Source organism: Schistocerca nitens, chromosome 4, assembly GCF_023898315.1.
Source record: "Schistocerca nitens isolate TAMUIC-IGC-003100 chromosome 4, iqSchNite1.1, whole genome shotgun sequence".
NCBI lineage: Eukaryota > Metazoa > Arthropoda > Insecta > Orthoptera > Acrididae > Schistocerca > Schistocerca nitens.
This window is the reverse complement of record NC_064617.1, coordinates 863726907-863747491: the sequence shown is the minus strand read 5'-3', so window position 1 is coordinate 863747491 and position 20585 is coordinate 863726907. Positions and strand designations below refer to the sequence as shown.

General features: G+C 40.7%; 1 protein-coding gene across 1 annotated transcript in view; it reads right to left on the bottom strand.

Moving 5' to 3' along the window:
* Positions 1 to 20585, bottom strand: part of LOC126253326 (DNA polymerase subunit gamma-1, mitochondrial) — a 144733-nt gene that overhangs the window by 112680 nt on the left and 11468 nt on the right. The window contains exon 3 of the mRNA XM_049954590.1: positions 4326 to 4457. Coding sequence (XP_049810547.1) covers positions 4326 to 4457 — 132 coding nt within the window. The remainder of the gene's footprint in view (positions 1 to 4325; positions 4458 to 20585) is intronic.

The following is a 20585-nucleotide window of genomic DNA, read 5'->3' as shown; positions in this document are numbered from 1 at the left end:
TTGTGTCTAGCAGCTGGGAGTATTCCTTCTTATATTTCTGTTCTTCTGTATGAGTCACAAAGCAATTTCGCACGAGTGAGTGAAATTTTATAGTGTGTTGTGCAAGTACGGTAATGGTAGATGGTGTTCTACTCTAGTGCTAGGGATTTTACAAAATTAAACTTCAGTATGTCCACAGACAGCTGTAAAATGGGCTTATTATTTGCCTTTAGATGAAATGTGAAAATTGTGGAACCCAAGCTGCCAATGACTTCTTTATATCCAAATATTCAAACATGATATTTACCTATCTAAGCTGCACACAGGCCGTTCTCCAAAATTTTATTCAGTATGCATCCAACATGTTTTCTTTGGTTTCTTGATTGCTACTTCAATTATTCAAAGGTGAACAGATTTTGAAATCTCAGATGGTTGGGTCTTTAATGGACTACACTTCTGGCGCACACTGTGTTGGGAGCACTCATCTCCACCCCTCCTCTTTCCCCATCCCTTTCAAAGATTTCAGCTTTCCTCCTATCACTTAAAGAACATGCAAGAAGCAGTGCTTCATCAACATCAAGGAGTTCATCTTTTGGCATTTCCTCTATGACAGCACTAACCTGGTTGTGTCACTGCAAATCCTCAGCGGCACATGACAAACTGAGGTTACATAATTGAAATTGTTTTAGTTGGTGGTCTCACAGTTCAGTAACAGATGCAACACCATTGATTTAAGTCTGAGATCCTTTCACATTCATTTATATTTAAACATACTTTGGTGATGACCCATTTACACACAGTATTTTAGGATTGCTAACAGATAGTCATAGACAGTGACAGTTTGTTGTCCAAAACACATCCCCATATTGAAGTCCTCACTTATGCTCCTATAACAGTAGCTCCCAACCTTCCTGAGATCATTAGCCCAAAGTGCAAGCAAGCAAATATTAGCTAGTACCTCTACTGCCATCTACCCCCTCCCCCAAATCAACATTGTCACCTAACCTAGAATGAAGCAGAATTTTGTCGCCCTATTTTCTCTTTCTGTTTTTCCCAGTAGTTTCACTTTGTATTCACCTTCTCCTTTTTACCGTAATCTACTATACAATTTTATCCTGCCTATATATACTCTATAATACGTAACCCACCTCCAAACCATAACCAAAAAAATTTTTTTCTGCTTTCAATACTACCGCTGCTATAAAATCCACCGTTTCTAGTTCACAAACAGTTCCTTTCACCTATTAAACAACTCCCTCTTTCCTGACGAAGCAACCGTTGGTTGCGAAAGCTAGAATTTTGTGTGTATGTTTGTGTTTGTTTGTGTGTCTATCGACCTGCCAGCGCTTTCGTTTGGTAAGTCACATCATCTTTGTTTTTAGATATATTTTTCCCACGTGGAATGTTTCCCTCTATTATATTCGTCCCAATTTTTTTCTGTCGTATATGTATGGTACAAAGTACAAAATCACTGTGTTGTGGTGTGTACTGGGTGAACTGTGTGAGAAACAAGATGTTCATACATTCAGTTCACAAGCTGTGATCTCCACCACAGTGTATCATGCATTAATGCTAGTATATAAAAAATGTAATTATTTGTAACTTTTTTCCCCCTTCAACAATTCTTATTGAACATAATGAGAATTACACACATGAAAGAATGGTGTTTCATCTACACAACTTATTTTTCCACATAATCTCCATCCAGTTCTATGGCCTCCCTCCAGCGTGAAACGGTACCAATTCTTGGCCTGGTGAGAGAGCCAGTGCTTCACTGTTTGTGACTCACCTCAGCATTCATAGATGCAGTGCCAACTGCCAAGTTATAACACGTCTGTCCTTGCAAATTATATCAGCTTGCTGAAACATGTCAGGTGTGACAGCAGTGAATGGCCTCCCCAACCAATGCAAATCATGGAGTTCCGCCGAACCACCTTCTGATGACCTCACCCTCCGTGTTCAGTGACTAACTGTACTTCTGTCAGCAGCAGATGCTCCATAGACAAAGTACAAGTGTTTGTAAATATTTCCCACAGTTTCTTTCTCTGCAGTAAGAAATTCAATGACGACATGTTGCTTGTAACATTCATCACCTACTGATGCCATTTTGAAACTGTCCTGCAGCTACGCCATGTGTCAGAAGTGACAGAAACTTGGCACGCTCACTGAGGAGACTTCAGATAACACATACGTAACATTTCGCATTCATAGAATTTTTTTCGGCTGAAAGAAAAAAAAACACCTTGTACATGGTCAATTTTACAATCTTATGAAATAGTGATAAAAGCAACGATATTTCACAAATAATTTACTTTTGTGACCAAAACACAATCCAGTCCTTTTTGGAGGGGCTAGGGGGTGGGGGTGAAGTGGTAATTACCCCCAGGTTGGAAATCCCTGTCCTATGAACACTGATAAGTCTTCAACAGCTACCAGATGAAAGAAGATAAATAATTACAAATGTTTCTGAGTCGGTCATTGGGCTCTCACCTGTTTATAAACACAAAATGCTACACTGACAGCTGCAGCTGGGCTGTTCCAAATAAATTCATACAGTATTCACGTTGAGTGACTGTGGTCACATGAGTAACTAAGGCTGACTTTTACACTCAGTATTTTATGCAATATCAAATTTTAACCGCAAATTTTTAGAGATGTTGAGTGAGTAATTGTCATCCATGAGCTCAAAATAAGTTCACAAAAGATATAAGAAAAATTAATACATGATATCTTTGTAGTGAATGCTACTGAATGACTTTAAAACAGAAATGTGAACCAGATGATGGCTAGGCACAGATTGGTGAGTTATTGTCTGACAGTCAAATATACAGACAAGCCAGCCGGAGTGGTCGTGTCGTTCTAGGCGCTACAGTCTGGAACCGAGCGACTGCTACGGTCGCAGGTTCGAATCCTGCCTCGGGCATGGATGTGTGAGATGTCCTTAGGTTAGTTAGGTTTAATTAGTTCTAAGTTCTAGGCGACTGATGACCTCAGAAGTTAAGTCGCATAGTGCTCAGAGCCATATACAGACAAGCGTAAGAATAGTTAGAGGAATTGGTAACTGTATTTTATTTTATAATGGTAGAAGGATCAAATTTAGTAGTAGTGTCAGTCTATTGAATTAATATTTTTGTTTAATTGTATGCTAGATAACTTTAAAAGCAATAAAAGTTCCTTGTACGATTTCACTGATACGATGTAGACCTCCACAATAGTTTATCGAGTTTCTTGTAAATTTCTCAGCTCCTTAATTTTCCTAATTTTCTTAACTAGCACTTTACTCAGATAATCAAATGTATTCTCTGACTCAGCAAAATTAGGGCAAAGAAAGCACAATAGCAGAGCTGAGAATAAAACAATATTAAAAATTCAAATAACAGAGGTATTTTCAGTTGGGCCAAAATTTAATTACAAATAATTTTTCAGTTAATAACTCTTTAGATAAAGTACACTGATTATTGCAAAGAAAAAAATTAAGGTTATCAAATGGGCTATTTCTTTTTGTGAATTCACAATTATTATTTCACAACATTTGTATGACCACATGGCATGTGAAAATTGTCAATTACCGTTATTTCTTGACAGAAAGGGTTTCCTGTGAAACCGAATGGTCCACTGGAATCAGCATATCTTGAACGAACTACTGGATGAAAGGTCCAAATAAAATATTACCTCAATAAGAATTTCAATAGTTTTTACAGATACAATACAGTACCTACCAGTATATTACAGGAAACAAGAAAAAAATTATATAAGGAGTAGAACTGCAACAAATTGAGTAATCCCATGCTACTATGTTTCACCTCCAAGGAACTCAACACAGCTGGTTTTGGATATACATATAGCAAAGTTCTGACAGACAGACAAAATTATTTTCATTACGAATATACATGTTTGTCTTTGGACGGTACAAAACAGTACGTTTATAAGCCAAAATAGAAAGTACAAAACAAAATTAATACTTTTTGTGCAAATGAAACTGTTGCAATAGAGACAACAAGAATCAACTTCTCTTTTCTAACAGCTCCCATAACTATTTCCTTTGAATTTTACTATTTAGTGTCTAATCAGGGAACTACTTTATAAGGTATTAAACCCAGAGAATATCTGTTTCCTCACTAACACATTTGGCAGGCATACTCCATATGTACTTTTCAGTAACTAGTAAGCATATGCTCCATTTCTGTATGAGGTGGTGTAAACAGAAAGCAGGTTTCATGTTACAGGCAACATTCTTTATACAAAAGTACTGACACATAATCCCAAAGAGCTTTCAATATATCAGAAAAACAGTTATTTACGAGGCTGCAGACATGAGAAAGAAGCTGAGTCAGAAGCAAACTTACTTGCCTTGTTTGTTTCCCTGAATCCTACGAGTTCGAGAGTCCAGAGGAATCATATCATCAGGCGACACTCGCATTCCAGCCCCTTTAAAACCATGAGTGCCCTCTGCCAGTGACTGGGACACCCAACCATACCTGGGAAAAACAAACAGTTCAAAATAAATAAATAGTATTTCTTGTGATCTAAATTTTGTTAGCAAAAGGTTAATGCACGGAAGTACAGAGGTCCTCTGAATGCTCTGTAATGTGCTTGGCTGGTGTCAGAATAGAGTAGGAACAACAGCATTTCCACATGATAATTTTTTAATCACTATTTTAAAATGAGTCTGACTGAGGAGCAGCACACCAAGTCTTTAGAATCACGATAAGTGGCAAAAGATTCAAGAATAATCTGGAGCCAGTGGTATTGACAGTTAGTTAAAGCACACAAGCACTACACGATGCCTGTGGTATGCTGCAGATGTGAATCATTTTGGACTAGGATCATCATCTTAATGAGGGTGTGTAACTACAAATGGTTCACATGCATCAAACATGAGAACTTTCGCCCTTGGACTAGTGTATTCTGTGGCAAAATACTGCATCCCAGTTTGGCTCAACACTGCTCATGCTAGAATTATTGACAAACAGATACATCAAGACCATGTACATTATCACCATGACCAGATGGAAATATTCAAATTTTCTGGCTGCCAATACATAACCACATAATGGTTGTCCCCTGGCACAAGAATATGCTCGGATTAGGAAGTTTAAAAGTTGCCTGAAATACGAAAACATCAAAACAAATTACAAAAATAGGCTTCATTCACAATTTTCTACTGCAGCACATAGACTCAGTGAGAGTGCAAGCAGTAGAAATGAACAAAGAAAGGTATCATCATAGTCTAATGCTGCAGCTAAACAGCTTTTACTTTATGAAGCCCTGAATCTCAACCAGTCTTGCGGGGACAATGTGAGATCTGGTCTGCACTGAACAGAATAAGGAGAAACTGTGGGAGCTGCACAGACTCACTATATAAGTAGGGTCTAACGTTGTCGACCAGATGTGTTTTGGAACTGAACAACATGGAGGAGTTCCCGATGGCAATAAAATACATTAGCACAGTGGTGGAAGGAGAGCACCATCATAACGATTTAGAGTTTCAATGACCACACCTTATCCTGGAGACACATCCACCAGATGACACCTTCCAACAATGCAGAACATATTATGAGCTCAAGGCTTCCAAAAACATCGACCATGTGAAACTCAAATTGCATTTTTCTCCTACTTTCCTGAAAGCCAAGGATCAAGACAGGTAGATACAGTATTTCTTCACTTGTGAAAAGCATTTTCCTCAGCCCAATACCTATGCTTATCATCAAATATACAATCATATTGAGTATTAACCAAAATTTGTGATTGGACTAACACTTCCTTGGTATTTAGGCTTGGATTGAGAGTTATCGATAGATGTAAACCTAGCTTCCTGCATGCCTCACACCAGTGTGTGTTGGCCCTTGCTGTTCATGCTGTATATGAACAACCTATTAGACAATATTAATAGTAACATATGACGTTTTTCAGATGAAGCACTTATCTGTAATGAACTAGTATCTGGAAAGAGAAATATTCAGTCACATTTCAGAGTGGTGCAAAGATTGGTAACTTGCTTTAAAGGTTCAGAAATTTAACACTGTGCACTTTATAAAATGTAGAAAAGTAGTATGCTATAATCTAATATCAATGAGTCAATTGCTCAACTGATATAATTATCAAAATATTGCAATTTGTGGGGATATGAAACTGAACGGTCACATACGCTCACTCATAGGTAAATTAAGTGTCAGACTTTGCTTCATTGGTAGGATACTGATAAAGTGTCAGACTTTGGTTCATTGGTAGGATACTGGGATAATGCAGCCAGTCTACAAAAGAGACTACTTACAAACATTTCTGCATCTCATATTAGAATAGTGCTCAAGTGTATGTTATTCAGACCAGTCTAACAGTGAACACTGAATTTATTCAAAATGGGCAGATTGAGCATGAATGGTTACAGATTTGATGAATCATGAAAGAGCATCACAAATATGCTGAAAAACCTGAATTGGCAGACATCTGAAGATATGCACCAATTATCCTGTGAAAGTCTACTTACATATCTTCAAGAATCAGTTTAAAGTGAAGAACCTAAAAATATATTTCAGCTTCCTGTATCACTTCAGCAGGGACAGTGAAGGCAAGATTAGACTAATAACACCACACAGAGGCATTTTTGTTGTGCACCACACACAGCTGGAATGAGAAGGAAACTTAACATTGACATTCACTTCACAGTTGTTAGCAGAGTATATACAGAGAGCAGACCACAGGGTCACGAACAATTCAGGCTATTCATACAACAAAGGGAAGGTTTTGAAAATCAAAGCATAATGTGAAGACTTCCTTGTTAATGTTTGGTTCACATGTCAACAACAACTTATTGCATTAGCTTGTCTGTTTATATAAATTTTGCCGCATCTCAGCGATGAACCTTCACCCATGATGTGCATGATTTCAAATAGTGTACATCCATACAGTTCACAGACCCACTTTAGAGGCCACCTGTGTTAGATCCCTGGTGTGCTCGGGTGAGCCGACAAAGAAACAGAATTATTTAAGTGATCGTAAACAAGTGCTTGGCCTATTCTTTACATTGTATTCCTGTTGTCCAGTCAATGTGTCCAGTGCTACCCACAACCCGCATCTTACAAGTTGCTCTATAAAGTACTATGTTCCATAAATCGTGACAAGTGAAGGTTATGTCTACCCCACATCTTAGTGTCACTACTAAATCACCCAACAAACATATTGATGGAAGAAATGCTCCAACATCTCACTGCCCAGCAGCAAGCTTTCACAGAACAACAGCAGGCTCACGCCACCACTCCAATCGAGTAGCATCTGCATGTTCATAGCATGTTACTCTCCCACCAGTGCAACTGTCACCCTTCCCAGGGTATGATGAATCAACTGAAGACTGGGACTCCTACAAGCCACAGTTATGCCAACATTTCCAGGTTTTTTGCGTGGGCAATGCAAACCTGTTTAGCGCTTTCTTTATTTCCTGACTTTTGACATGCTGTATCAATGTAGCGTCAACTTGCGCATTTGCAAGAAACAGCCAGCTTATCATTTGATGAAATGTGGAAGCTTCTCTCAATCTATTACCGTGACAGAACACACATCATTGCAATGCATGCAGAATTTTGACACTGTCAGAAATGCCCAAACCTATCTTGCAAAGCCTGGGCTACAGAATTATGCAGGTTGAGCCGTCACTGTAAATTTGTCACTAGTACCCATCATGAATCCTACATAGATCATGTGGTGTGTGATGTTGTTATATGTCTGGCCTGGGATAGGGAAGTCTACGAAAACACACTTCAGTGTGAGAATCCGATGCTTATGGATGTGCTCAACACAACATAGTCCTCTGACATGTCAAGAGCCGCAGGTGATCAGATTGCTGCATGGGGGCAGGTATCGGTAGTTGCCACACTGCAAGTGTTCAGGATGGTGGTGGAAGCCATTACAGCAATACAACCTTCAACTTATATCTACTTCCGCCTTGACTGACATCTCTGCCCAAACTCTTGGCTTTACAAATGTCTGCTTGTGTCTGTATATGTACGGATTGATATGAGTGTGCGTGCAAGTGTATACCTGTCCTTTTTTCCCCCTAAGGTAATTCTTTCTGCTCCCGGGATTGGAATGACTCCTTACCCTCTCCCTTAAAACCCACATCCTTTCGTCTTTCCCTCACCTTCCCTCTTTCCTGACGAAGCAATAGTTTCTTGCAAAAGCTTGAATTTTGTGTGTGTGTGTGTGTGTGTGTGTGTGTGTGTGTGTGTGTTTGTGTGTCTATCAACATGCCAACGCTTTCGTTTGGTAAGTTACATCATCTTTGTTTTTAGATATATTTTTCCCACGTGGAATGTTTCCCTCTATTATATCCAACCTTCAACTTAGCGTCGCATGGGGCAGTGTCAGTTATGGTCACAGCAGCAACAGGCCGTGTCGCAGCAGTGGCTTCATGCCGCCAGCCCCTCCCCCCCCCCCCCTCCTGCCATCTCACTCGTACTGTGTCATCCAACACAAGCAGCATGGAGATAGGCTCACTAAAGAGTAAACTATATGATCTCCTGGTGGAAAAATGCTACTATTCAATTGAGGAATTTATGAATGATGAAATCATGATCTGAATAGTGTGACTGTTTAACATTATAGCAAAGTGTAAATTATTGTATACATATATAAAGATAATGTACTGTTAAATCATAATATTACTATGACCAATATCAACCTGTACTGGTAAAAAGCAGTGTTAGGGAATTATGTATATCATAAGGCTTAAATTGAAGTGTTTCCTGTACAGTATGATTGGATGATCTGTAAATGTATGTTATATGAATAAAATACAAATACAAAACATGCTGTGTACACTAAGCATTGGGCAATCTGCAACAAGTGTTGAAAGAAAAGCCACACTGATCATTGTGGAATTCTTCTTCAAATGTGGTGGGTACAGTAGTACCAATGGACACATACTGTATATCTACAATAACAGTTTCTCAAAAAAAATTGTTTATTGACTTGTGTTTGTTTAACAAACTGCTAAAAATTCAAGTGGACACCAACATATGTGGACTGGGGCTCCCCTCCCCTCACACAGGTTTCACAGAAGTTGTGTAGCTACAATAAACAGCAGATACCAATCCTAGGTCAGTTCTCTACTCCTGTCCCTCACAAGTCTGTTGTTCTCCTCTCACCTTGTGGATCATTGCCATACCGCAGACCTGTTCAGGTTGGATACGTTTAACACTTTCGGTTTCTGCATTGCCGATACAGTAAATTTAGTGTCAGATCAAGTTCCGTATCAGCAACTGGAATCCCTCTGCTCCGCAACAGGTGCCTGTCATGTTCCGCAACTCTGTCATGGCCGAATTAGGCTATCTGATGTTGCTCGATGTCATTAGGACTATTTCTTCTGCTAAATGGGCTACACCACTTGTCATTAAGCTGATGTGTAGGCTTTGCCTCTGTGGCAACTTAAGTGTCCCGATTAATGCATAGTCCATAATAGATACATGCCCTTTGCCTCGTTCTGACGAGGTGCTTGCAAAAATATCAGGCAGCCACTACTTTTCCAAGATTGATTTGTTGGCAGCACATCTCCAGCTCCCCTTGAATGAGGCCACTAGGTGTCCTCTCATTGTCAACACATAATTCAGCTTATAGTAATATCAACGCTTGCCTTTTGGCGTCACTAATGTGCCCGAATTTTACAGCGTTTTTTAGAACAGGTGACAGCCTCTGTGCCTGGCTGTTTCAACCACCTCAATGATATCTTTGTTTCATATACTTCCACCAAAGATCACCTTAGCAATCTCCAATCATTGTTTTCTGTTTTGCAGCCCGCGGGTCTCAAGTGCTTTCTTGTCAAATCTCAATTTTTTCAGCTGTCAAGTGAATGTCTAGGATTGGAGTTTTCTCACACAGGTGTCAAGCATAATTGCGTCACCACGTTGACACAATTTCAACTTTGCCATGGCCAAGCTCTGTTAAGGAACTGCTGGTGTTTCTAGATAAAGTTGCCTACTAACTTTACCAGATGCATCTACTGTTTCTCAGTCCCTGCATGCACTTTTGTGTAAAAATGTGCCTTTTTCTGGTACCCAGCTTGTGACTGAGTGTTTGCTCTGCTTAAATCTGTGCTCCAATCTGTCCCGTGTTTGGCCACTTTCCAGCCAGATAATTTAAAGGAAATTGATGGTGAGAGGGAGGAGGGGTCAGCATACCACAATAAGCCTTTCCTTTTCCCTCAACTGAGCTACATACCAGCCATAAGCAGTGGTTTAATCACATATAATTAACTAACTTTGAAATATTAAGTATTTTAAAATTTGTGATTTATATAACTCAATAAAATTCAATTGCAATGCATGTAATTTCCTGAGAATTCCAGGTTTTCCAGAAGAATCACCACAATAGATAGTGATTGTTTCTGAACCATGTCGAAGTTGTGGCCTTGTATTTGTTGTTTTCTGAAGACTAGTTCTCAGTTTCACTGGATTCCTGGCCATGGAAGGATTCATAACTAACTCCATTTGTAGTCATTTCTGTGTAATGTTATTGTTTGAATAAAAGCTATGCTAAGGCAGTACAATCAGCAATTCAGATGTCACACTACATTATACTTTATAAAAGCAAGATGCAAATTTTGTGTTATGTAACATCTTGTTTGACAATTGTTTTGTTGATCGTCATCATAGATGATGAAATACGGGTTCATCACCTCGAACTAGAAACACAATAGCAGCCCAACTGGTAAAGTAATGGCAAAGGTCTTCTGAGACTCTGAAGATGTTATTCTGTTCGATGTCCTCCATCATGGTGCAACAATCAGCTCTGAAGTGTATTGCCTTACTCTCACCAAACTGAAGAAATGACTTAAATATGTTCTTTGCTACAAAAATGCAAATGAACTAGTTCTTCCGTATGACAACGCAAGACCTCACTCAAGTCTGCACACCTGAGAGGAGCTCACAAAACTTGATTGGACTGTTCTTCCTCATTCTTCCTACAGCCCAGATCTCACACCTCCCAACTTCCACCTGTTTGGTCCAACGAAGGATGCACTCTTGGGAAGCAGTATGTGTGTGATGGGGAGGTTATTGATGCAGCAAGATGTTGGCCCTGACATCGAGGGTTTTGTAGCCAAAAGATGTGGCAATAATATGATGTATTGGAATCCTGAACAAAACCAACCTACTTCCAGGGGGAAAAAAAAAGTTTCAGTAGTTAATGAGTGCCCCTTGTACGAGGGTATTTCGGAAAGTAAAGATACACTGTACACCAGAGGAACAGAAGAGTTCTGGTGAGCAAGTTGGCAACACTGGTGTTAACCTTGAACCATTAGCTTTCTCCTCACGGTCGTTCGGCAGTTGAACGTTGCTTCTGGTTGGAGTAGGTCGTGTTTAAAATGGATGCGCCGATTCAGAATCCCGCCAAATGCGAAGTGCGCTCCGTGATACGTTTTCTTCGTGCAAAAGGTCAGTGACAAGTGGATATTCACAAAGAAATTGTTTCTGTTTATGGGAACATTATGAATCGACAAAATGTAACGAAATGGTGTCGTCATTTCTCTGAAGGTAGGACTGATGTTCATGACGAACAAAGAACAGGTCGGCCATCTGTGATCTCTGATCCCCGTCTTCGGAGAATGGAGGAAGCAATTCACGCGAACAGATGTCTCACATTGAAAGAATTGCATCAGATCATACTGGACGTGTCAATGACAACTCTCTATGACATTGTGACTGTCAAGTTAGCGTACAGGAAATTGTGTGCACGCTGGGTTCCAAAACTGTTAATGGAAGAACACAAAAAGAAAAGGATGGGCTTTGCACTCGACTTCCTCACACGCTATGCTGAAGCAGGTGATGAGTTCCTTGATCACATTGTGACAGGTGACAAGACGTGGGTTTATCACCATACACCTGAATCCAAGCAACAATCAATGCAATGGCGCCATTCGAATTCACCAAAAGCCAAGAAATGCAAAACGTCAATTTCAGTGAAGAAAATCATGGCTTCTGTTTTTTTGGGCAGACAAGGCATTCTTCTGTTGGAATGACAATTAATGCTGCTGCATATTGCCAGACTTTGAAATGTCTTCAAAGGGCAATTCAAAACAAATGCAGGGGAATGCTGACAAGTGGAGTCCGCTTGCTTCATGACAACGCTCGGCCTCACACAGCGCTCGTAACCAAAGAACTACTCAAACAATTCAAATGGGACGTATTGGACCATCCACCATACAGCCTTGACCTTGCACCCACCGACTTCCATGTCTTCCATTACCTGAAGTCACATCTTGGTGGAAAATCATTCCACGATGATGAAGAGATCAAAGATGAAGTTGAAATGTGGTTCCGACAACAGGCGGCAACCTTCTATGACTGTGGGATACAAAAGCTTGTGCACCGACTTAACAAATGTTTGGATAACGGGGGTGATTATGTCGAAAAATAACAAATAAACCAGTTAATAAGATGTAACTAATGTTTTCTAAATAAATGTTCTATTTAAGGACTGCGAGCCATTGTATCTTTACTTTTCGAAATGCCCTCGTATATGCATGCAGTTGGGTTACACATATTCTGTCCCAGGGATTAATGAGGTGGTGACAGGTACGGTATCCAGCCACCCCCTAAATTAATCATGGCAAATCTGTTAATAACCACACTGGTCTTGCTCTGACGCACGTCAATGGTACATGGGGAGGAAATCCTGCTGGATAAATTTAAAGAACCTGTACCCATAGAAGATTGTGGGACCATGTTGCTGTCACTCATTTTATCTCACAAAGGAATCCCAAGAATAAGATGGGAATATAGGCTGTATACAGAGGCACAAGGACAGTAATTTTTCCTTTAGTTCAATTTGAGAATGCAGCAGGACACATTCACTCATATTTGTACAATGCGCTCTTCACCATTCACTGTACAGTGGCTGTGGAAAAGAAGGGCTGATCATAAAGTTTTAATTACCACCTTGAAAAATTAAAATTATACCACTATTTTTATTTGTTTGCAGGTAAACACCTGCATTTGTTGTTGTTGTTGTTGTGGTCTTCAGTCCAGAGACTAGTTTGATGCAGCTCTCCATGCTACTCTATCCTGTGCACACTTCTTCATCTCCCAGTACCTACTGCAACCTACATCCTTCTGAATCTGCTTAGTGTACTCATCTCTTGGTCTCCCTCTATGATTTTTACCCTCCACACTGCCCTCCAATACGAAATTGGTGATCACTTGATGCCTCACAACATGTCCTATCACTGATCCCTTCTTCTAGTCAAGTTGTGCACAAATTTCTCTTCTGCCCAATTCTATTCAATACCTCTTCATTCGTTATGTTATCCACCCATCTAATCTTCAGCATTCTTCTGTAGCACCACATTTCAAAAGCTTCTATTCTCTTCTTGTCTAAACTATTTATGGTTCATGTTTCACTTCCATAATGACTACACTCCATACAAATACAATTTTGTCATATGATGACATGGCTGGAGACTGTGGCTGTTATTTGAAGACAAATGTTGATGGTGTTGGGACAATGTAAATTTGTGGCTGGTTGCAGTCCCAACACCATACAAATACTTTCAGAAAAGACTTCCTGACACTTAAATCTATACTCGACATAACAAATTTCTCTTCTTCAGAAACCCTTTCCTTACCTCTCTACTTCGACCATTTTGCTCCCCAAATAGTCAAACTCATCTACTACTTTAAGTGTCTTACTTCCTAATCTAATTCCTTCAGCATCATCTTATTTAATTCAACTACATTCCATTATCCTCATTTTGCTTTTGTTGGTGTTCATCTTATATCCTCCTTTCAAGACACTGTCCATTCCGTTCAACTGCTCTTCCAGGTCCTTTGCTGTCTCTGACAGAATGACAATGTCAACAGCAAACCTCAAGTTTTCATTTCTTCTCTACGGATTTTAATTTCTACTCCAAATTTTTCTTTTCTTTCCTTTACTGCTTGCTCAATATATAGATTGAATAACATCAGGGATAGGCTACATACCTGTCTCACTTCCTTTCCAACCACTGCTTCTCTTTCATGCCCCTCAACTCTTATAACTGTCACCTGGTTTTTGTACAAACTGTACATAGCCTTTCGCTCCTTGTATTTGACCCATGCCACCTTCAAAATTTGAAAGAAAGTATTCCAGCCAACATTTTCAAAAGCTTTCTCTAAGTCTACTAATGCTAGAAATGTAGGTTCGCCTTTCCTTAACCTATGCTCTATGACAAGTTGTAGGGGCAGTACTGCCTTGCGTGTTCCCACATTTCTCCAGAATCCAAACTGATCTTTCCCGAGGTCGGCTTCTACCAGTTTTTCCATTGTTCTGTATTGGATTCGTGTTAGTATTTTGCAGCCGTGATTTATTAAACTGATAGTTCAGTGATTTTTACACCTGTCAGCACCGGCTTTCTTTAGAATTTGAATTATTATATTCTTCTTGAAGTCTGAGGGTATTTCGCCTGTCTCATACATCTTGCTCACTAGATGATAGAGTTTTGTCAGAGCTGGCTCTCCCAAGGCTATCAGTAGTTCTAATGGAATGTTGTCTACTCCCGGAGTCTTGTTTCGACTTAGGTCTTTCAGTGCTCTGTCAAACTCTTCACAAAGTTTCATATCTCCCATTTCATCTTCATCTACATCCTCTTCCATTTCCATAATATTGTCCTCAAGTACATCGCCCTTGTATAGACCCTCTATATACTCCTTCCACCTTTCTGCTTTCCCTTCTTTGCTGGGTTTCCATCTTAGCCTTTGATATTCATACAAGTGGTTCTCTTTTCTCCATAGGTCTCTCTAATTTTCCTGTATGCAGTATCTGTCTTACCCCTCGTGAGATATGCTTCTACACCCTTACATTTGTCCTCTAGCCATCCCTGCTTAGCCACTTTGCACTTCCTGTCAATCTCATTTTTGAGACATTTGTATTGCTTTTTGCCTGCTTCATTTACTGCATTTTTATATTTTCTCCTTTCATTCAATTAAATACAATATCTTTTCTGTTACCGAAGGATTTCTACTAGCTCTCGTCTTTTTACTTACACACACCTGCACACACATTGAAATTCCTGTTCCACAGTGCTGTAGCATATGGCTACAGGAGGCAAAACCCTAAATGGCAAAACCTATACTCAATGTTGAGTTTTGTGTGGAATTCATTTTCTGCGTTTGAAAGGAAAATTACTGCCACAATTCAATAATTCAAGCTCAGTTGGTGGAAGTGTATGAAAACAATGCACCATCATATGACACAGTGGTAAGATGGCACACAGATACTCCCAATGCACTCAGACAAGTGTGAACGGTGCAGAACAAAGTGGCACACCATCTTTCTGTGAAGATCTAGTAATGTAAAATGGTGAACCTGTTGCTCAGTGACCAATGTATCTCAATTGAGGTGATAGTGGAAACAGAATATATCAATCAACAATCAGTTTTCAACACCTTGCACATTATCTGTTGGGTTTCACAAGGGCTCACACCCATTCAAAAAGCCCACCAAACTAATGCAGATGCAGTCATGTTACAGCTTGTCAAGACAATCTGTATGATTTCTTTAGCTACCATGGACAAGTGCTGGATGTACCACCACTAAGAGCCCGAGACAAAGGAGCAAAGCTAACAGAGGAAACGTGTGGATTCAACCCTGACATAAAGGTCAACAACCAATCACCATCAGGCATGGTAATGTTGCTAGCAGATTATGCTCATAAGATGCAAACTGTCACAAGAGCACACTATGGAAATCTCTTGACAAGGTTTTGGAACATGCCACAACAAAGTGTCATGGGAAGCTGCCCTGAGGGTGTTTTTGCTCCACAATAATGCCCCAACTCATTCTGCACGGGATACAGCCACATGTGCTGATTCTTTGGGCTATAAAATTTTGAATCACCCTTATGTTCTTCTAACATAGCATACCGTGACATCTTCCTCTTTCCTTTGATGAAGAAACCACTGTATGACAGGCATTCACGGATTGACAACACTATGGTTTACCAGGTAGAATATTTCTTGCACAGCCAAAATGCAGATTTGTACAACCAAGACATATGCCAAGTCATCAGTTGTTGGGGGCAATGTGTCATATTCAAGGGTGAAAACAGAGAAGAAATAACACAATCAGCAAGTTTCATGATTATAGCTTGATATTTCTGAGATGATGATAAAATATGACTACAGCTCATATGTACGCAGATGTAAAAGATACCGTCTAAGACATGTTCATTGATGCTGTTGATAAAAGGGGTGTTCAATAAGTAATGCAATACTTTTTTCTGAAAGCAGGTTGGTTTTACTCAGGATTCTAATACACATATTATTCCCAACTCTTTTGGCTCCAAAACCCTATTTTTCAGCATAACCTCTGTTCAATGTTATGTCCTTACGCCACCTTACTGGGAGGGTCTGTACACCCACATGGTACCACTCTACTGGTGAATGTTGGAGCTGCATCATCTTGCTGCTTCAATAACCTTCCCAGCATTCAATACTGCTTCCCATGGTGGGGATCCTTCATTGGACCAAAGATATGGAAGTCAGATTGTGCGAATCTGGGCTGTACTCTGGATGAGGAAGAACAATCCAGGGAAGTTTTGTAAGCTCCCCTCAGGTGGGCAGACTATTGTGAGGCTTTGCACTGTCATGGAGAAGGAGAAGTTCGTTTGCATTTTTGTGGTAACAGACACACTGTAGGTTTTTCTTCAATTTCCCGAGGCCATAATGATACACTTCAGAGCTGATTGTTACACCATGAGGGAGGACATCAAACAGAACAACCCTTCAGAGTCCCACAAGATCGTTTCCATGACTTTACTGGCTGAGGGTGTGGCTTTTTCTGTTCAAAGTAATTAACCCATCTTTTATTGCCTGTGACAATGTTTGACAAAAAATTTTCATTATCAGGCTCGTAACATGCAAGCAGTTCCACACAGACGGTCTTCATTGCTCTTCGTGGTCTTCTGTTGGCCAGCAAAGAACCCAGCGGACACACACCTTTGGGGCAGCCGGTGGTCGGTGTGTCACTACTACCAACACAGTCATCCAGCTGTGCAGCAAAGTGTTTGTTTGTGATCCATCCATCACCCAGAAAGAGAGCGTCCGCACTTTCTAACATTGCAGGAGTCACAGTCATGCACAGTCAGCTGGCATGTTGGAGATAGACAGTTTTGCATGACCTCGGTGCGATGATGGCAGATGTCTCGCCTAATTACGCATCGTGCTTTTGTTCACTGCAGGTCTCCGTAAACATTCTGCAAATCCGTACGTATATCTGCGATGTTCATGGTTTCCGCCAAAAGAAACTCAATGACAGCTCTCTGCCAGGAATGCACTTCCATTACAGATGCCATTTTGAAGGCTACATGTAGTATCACCACCTATAGCAACTTCATGAAACTATAGGGGTTGAAGCAGGAATATTGCATCATGTCTCACAACAAATTATGAATTTTTTTCAGCTGAAATTGGCTCAGAAAAAGAAGTCTTGCATTACTTATTGAACGCTCCTCACAAATTTCTTAACTTTCATTTCATCGCAATATTCTAGTATATACTTAAACTAAAAAACAATGAATACACCTTGGTTGAATGAGAAATAAAAAGGCATGATTAAGAAGTATTTATTTCGATTCATGAACTTCATAGCAGCTGATGACCCCCCTATCTCCCATCACTGTCGAAGCTACAAGGAAATAAATATGTACACTTGTTTGGAATTTTGTGTTCTGAGCAAGAGGTCAACAACAAATATCATGAGAGGCTGTCACCACACAGGCACAACTGCTCATCTGGTGCCTCTCAGTTCAGTGCAGTGTAACAGCCTCAACATGGTGCTCACAAAGGTGGACCTCTTCCTGCTTCTCCACCACTACCTTTAGTGTGTCGTACACATCTGCTAATAGTATGGACAGTCACCAGAGACAAGCACTGTGAACCACGGACTATATTGCTTCTGCCTTGTACTGGCGCACACAGAAATCCTTCCATCAACAGGCATCAAAACATTACATGCCAAGGCCACACACACACACTGACACGGTTACGATTTAGCCATCACACAGCCCAGTCCAATGCCTGAAGTCAGCTCAGTACAGTACCTCGAACACTACCTTCTGGTGTAGCAGAACTAGGACTAGGACCACTATCAGTGTGTCTGCATCATTACTCTCAGTTATAGGGTCAATATTATAGACTGCCAGTGGACATCGAATTATTTAGATACCATTGTACTATGTTTAGGATGTCAAGAGCCATGCATCAAATTGTAACACAGTAAAATACCCTTTTGTAACATATTCTTAATAAACATACTCTCTTATTGTGTTGCCACATTTCTGTTATACACTTATGAGCCAAAATGTTATGACCACTGCCCACTGTGGGGTTGAGTGCCTCGTGGTGGTGTTGTGGGCACATGATCCAGTAAGTAAAGAATGTAGGTGGAACAGAGACGAATGGTCAGTCATTATAGTGAAGATACGTTCCACAAATGCAGAAGTCCACTGACATAAATGGTTTTAACAAAGAGCACATTGTTGTAGCACTACAGCTGGAAATGAGAATCTCTGACATGGCGAAGCTGGTTGCCTGTTGACATACTACTGCTGTGAGCACATATGAAAAGTGGTTAAGGATGGTGAAATAATGAGTAAGCCACATGATAATGGACGACCACCTCTCAATATAAAACGTAGAGGACAGAGGATCCCCAACTGTGTGATCCATGATATGCAGCGATCTGTGGCAGATCTGATGACAGAGTACAATGCTGGTGCAGGTACAAGTGTTTCGCAGCACACCCTACAAAGGGCATTGTTGAACATGGAGCTCCCCATCACACGACCCCTGCGTGTTCCCGTGTTGACCCAATGACATCGTCAGTTATGATTGTAGTGGGCACACCATCACTGAGTTTTCATGGTGGATCAATAGAAAAGAAATCGCGTTTCTTGTTCCACCACGCCAATGGTTGGGTCCTTAAATGCCGCCACCTAGCCGAACGGCTGCACGAAACAAGCACCGTGCCACAGATGCTGGCCTGTGTGGGCAGAATTATGCTATGGGGTACACTGAGTTGGGCTTCTATGAGATCTGTGGTGGTAACTGAAAGCATCACAACAGTGAATTATGTGAACATTATTGTGAATCACCTGTGTAGCTTCATGCTTGAAGTCTACCCCTGTTGCAATGACATCTTCCAGAGGGATAACTGCCCATGTTCCAAGGTCAGAATCGTGCCACAGTGGTTTGAGGGGCATAATAGGAACTCACACTGATGTTTGCCCAGCAACTGTGCCTGATTTGTAGTACCCATTGGAACACACATCGGGTGCCAGCTGCATGACGTAAACTACCATCACATAATTTTTGGGAAATGCTTGATCTGTGTATAGACATCTGGTGCTACATACTTCTGGAATCCTGTCAAGGAATTGTAGCATCCATGCCAAGCAGAATCTCTGTTGTACTGTGTTTGAAAAGTAGAACAACATGCTATTAAACTGGTGGTCATAATGTTTGGCTCATCAGTGTAGTGCTGCCCTGTCAAACAAGTGTTTAATTAGCAAGTGTGCAGTCAGCCACCTTTAAGGAACTGCATGAGGGAAACAGTTTTCTGATACCTTAGTATTTGGGCTGAATTAATTGCAGTTTTCACGTACTACCTTCACAACAGGAATCAAACTGTAAATAACAAACTACCTATGGCAGGATCCAGTGGTGGGACAACAGCCGATGCGTGAGCAGCCAGGCCGGTGGTAGCAAAGTGGCTCACACATTCGCAGAACGTGGGCACAAGGACCACTCGGTGGGTAGCCTACACCACCTGTATATTCCCAAGCATGAGCTGTCAGGCACTTGGGACTGCCTGTACGCCCATGGGGCAATGTTGGAACAGTCCGCTCTACGGGATACCATACATAGTATGTGTTTTAGCAGAAGCAACTTTTAAATTTATATAATCCACTTGTAATTCATACTTAATGTGCCTACATAGCTGAGGACAGTGATACACGCTTATGCAGTGGCACTGAACTCAGAGGGAATTCAAATTGCATACAGGTGATGAAAATTTTTGGAGGGTGTGGAGGTGGTGATGTGTAAGTTACTGGTTACCAGAACTTGTATTAAATTCTGAACCTCTCCACAGTGTTTCTTTGCAGTATTTGTCCTGCAATAGTGGGAGAGGAGGTTGTGATGTACAAGTTCTGAACAACAAGCTTTGGAGTCAAGTCCTGCATTAGATTTCAAGCCTCTTCATAGTCCCTCACGGAGAGAGGGCATGCAACACTGTTGATGGTGCTACATCCATAGAATGGTGACACTAAGCCTCAAGTGATAAGGAGCAATTATGTGCTGGCACTGAGTTTCACACACTTCCTTCTATCATCATCATCACCATCGCCACCACATCGTAGCCACACTGCCAACTGACTACACAGAAGTAGCTGATACTATCACCCAGCCCCTCCTGAAAGTCTCGGAACATGGCAAACTGAGCCTGCTTTCTGCATATAAATACAGCCATTGTCCTGCCCAAAGAAAGCTGGTGTTGGTGATCATCCACTAGGATGGTGTCAGTACAAAGAATTGGGTCGTTGGATATGTTGCCGTATAAGGATAGGACACAGCTATTTTTGT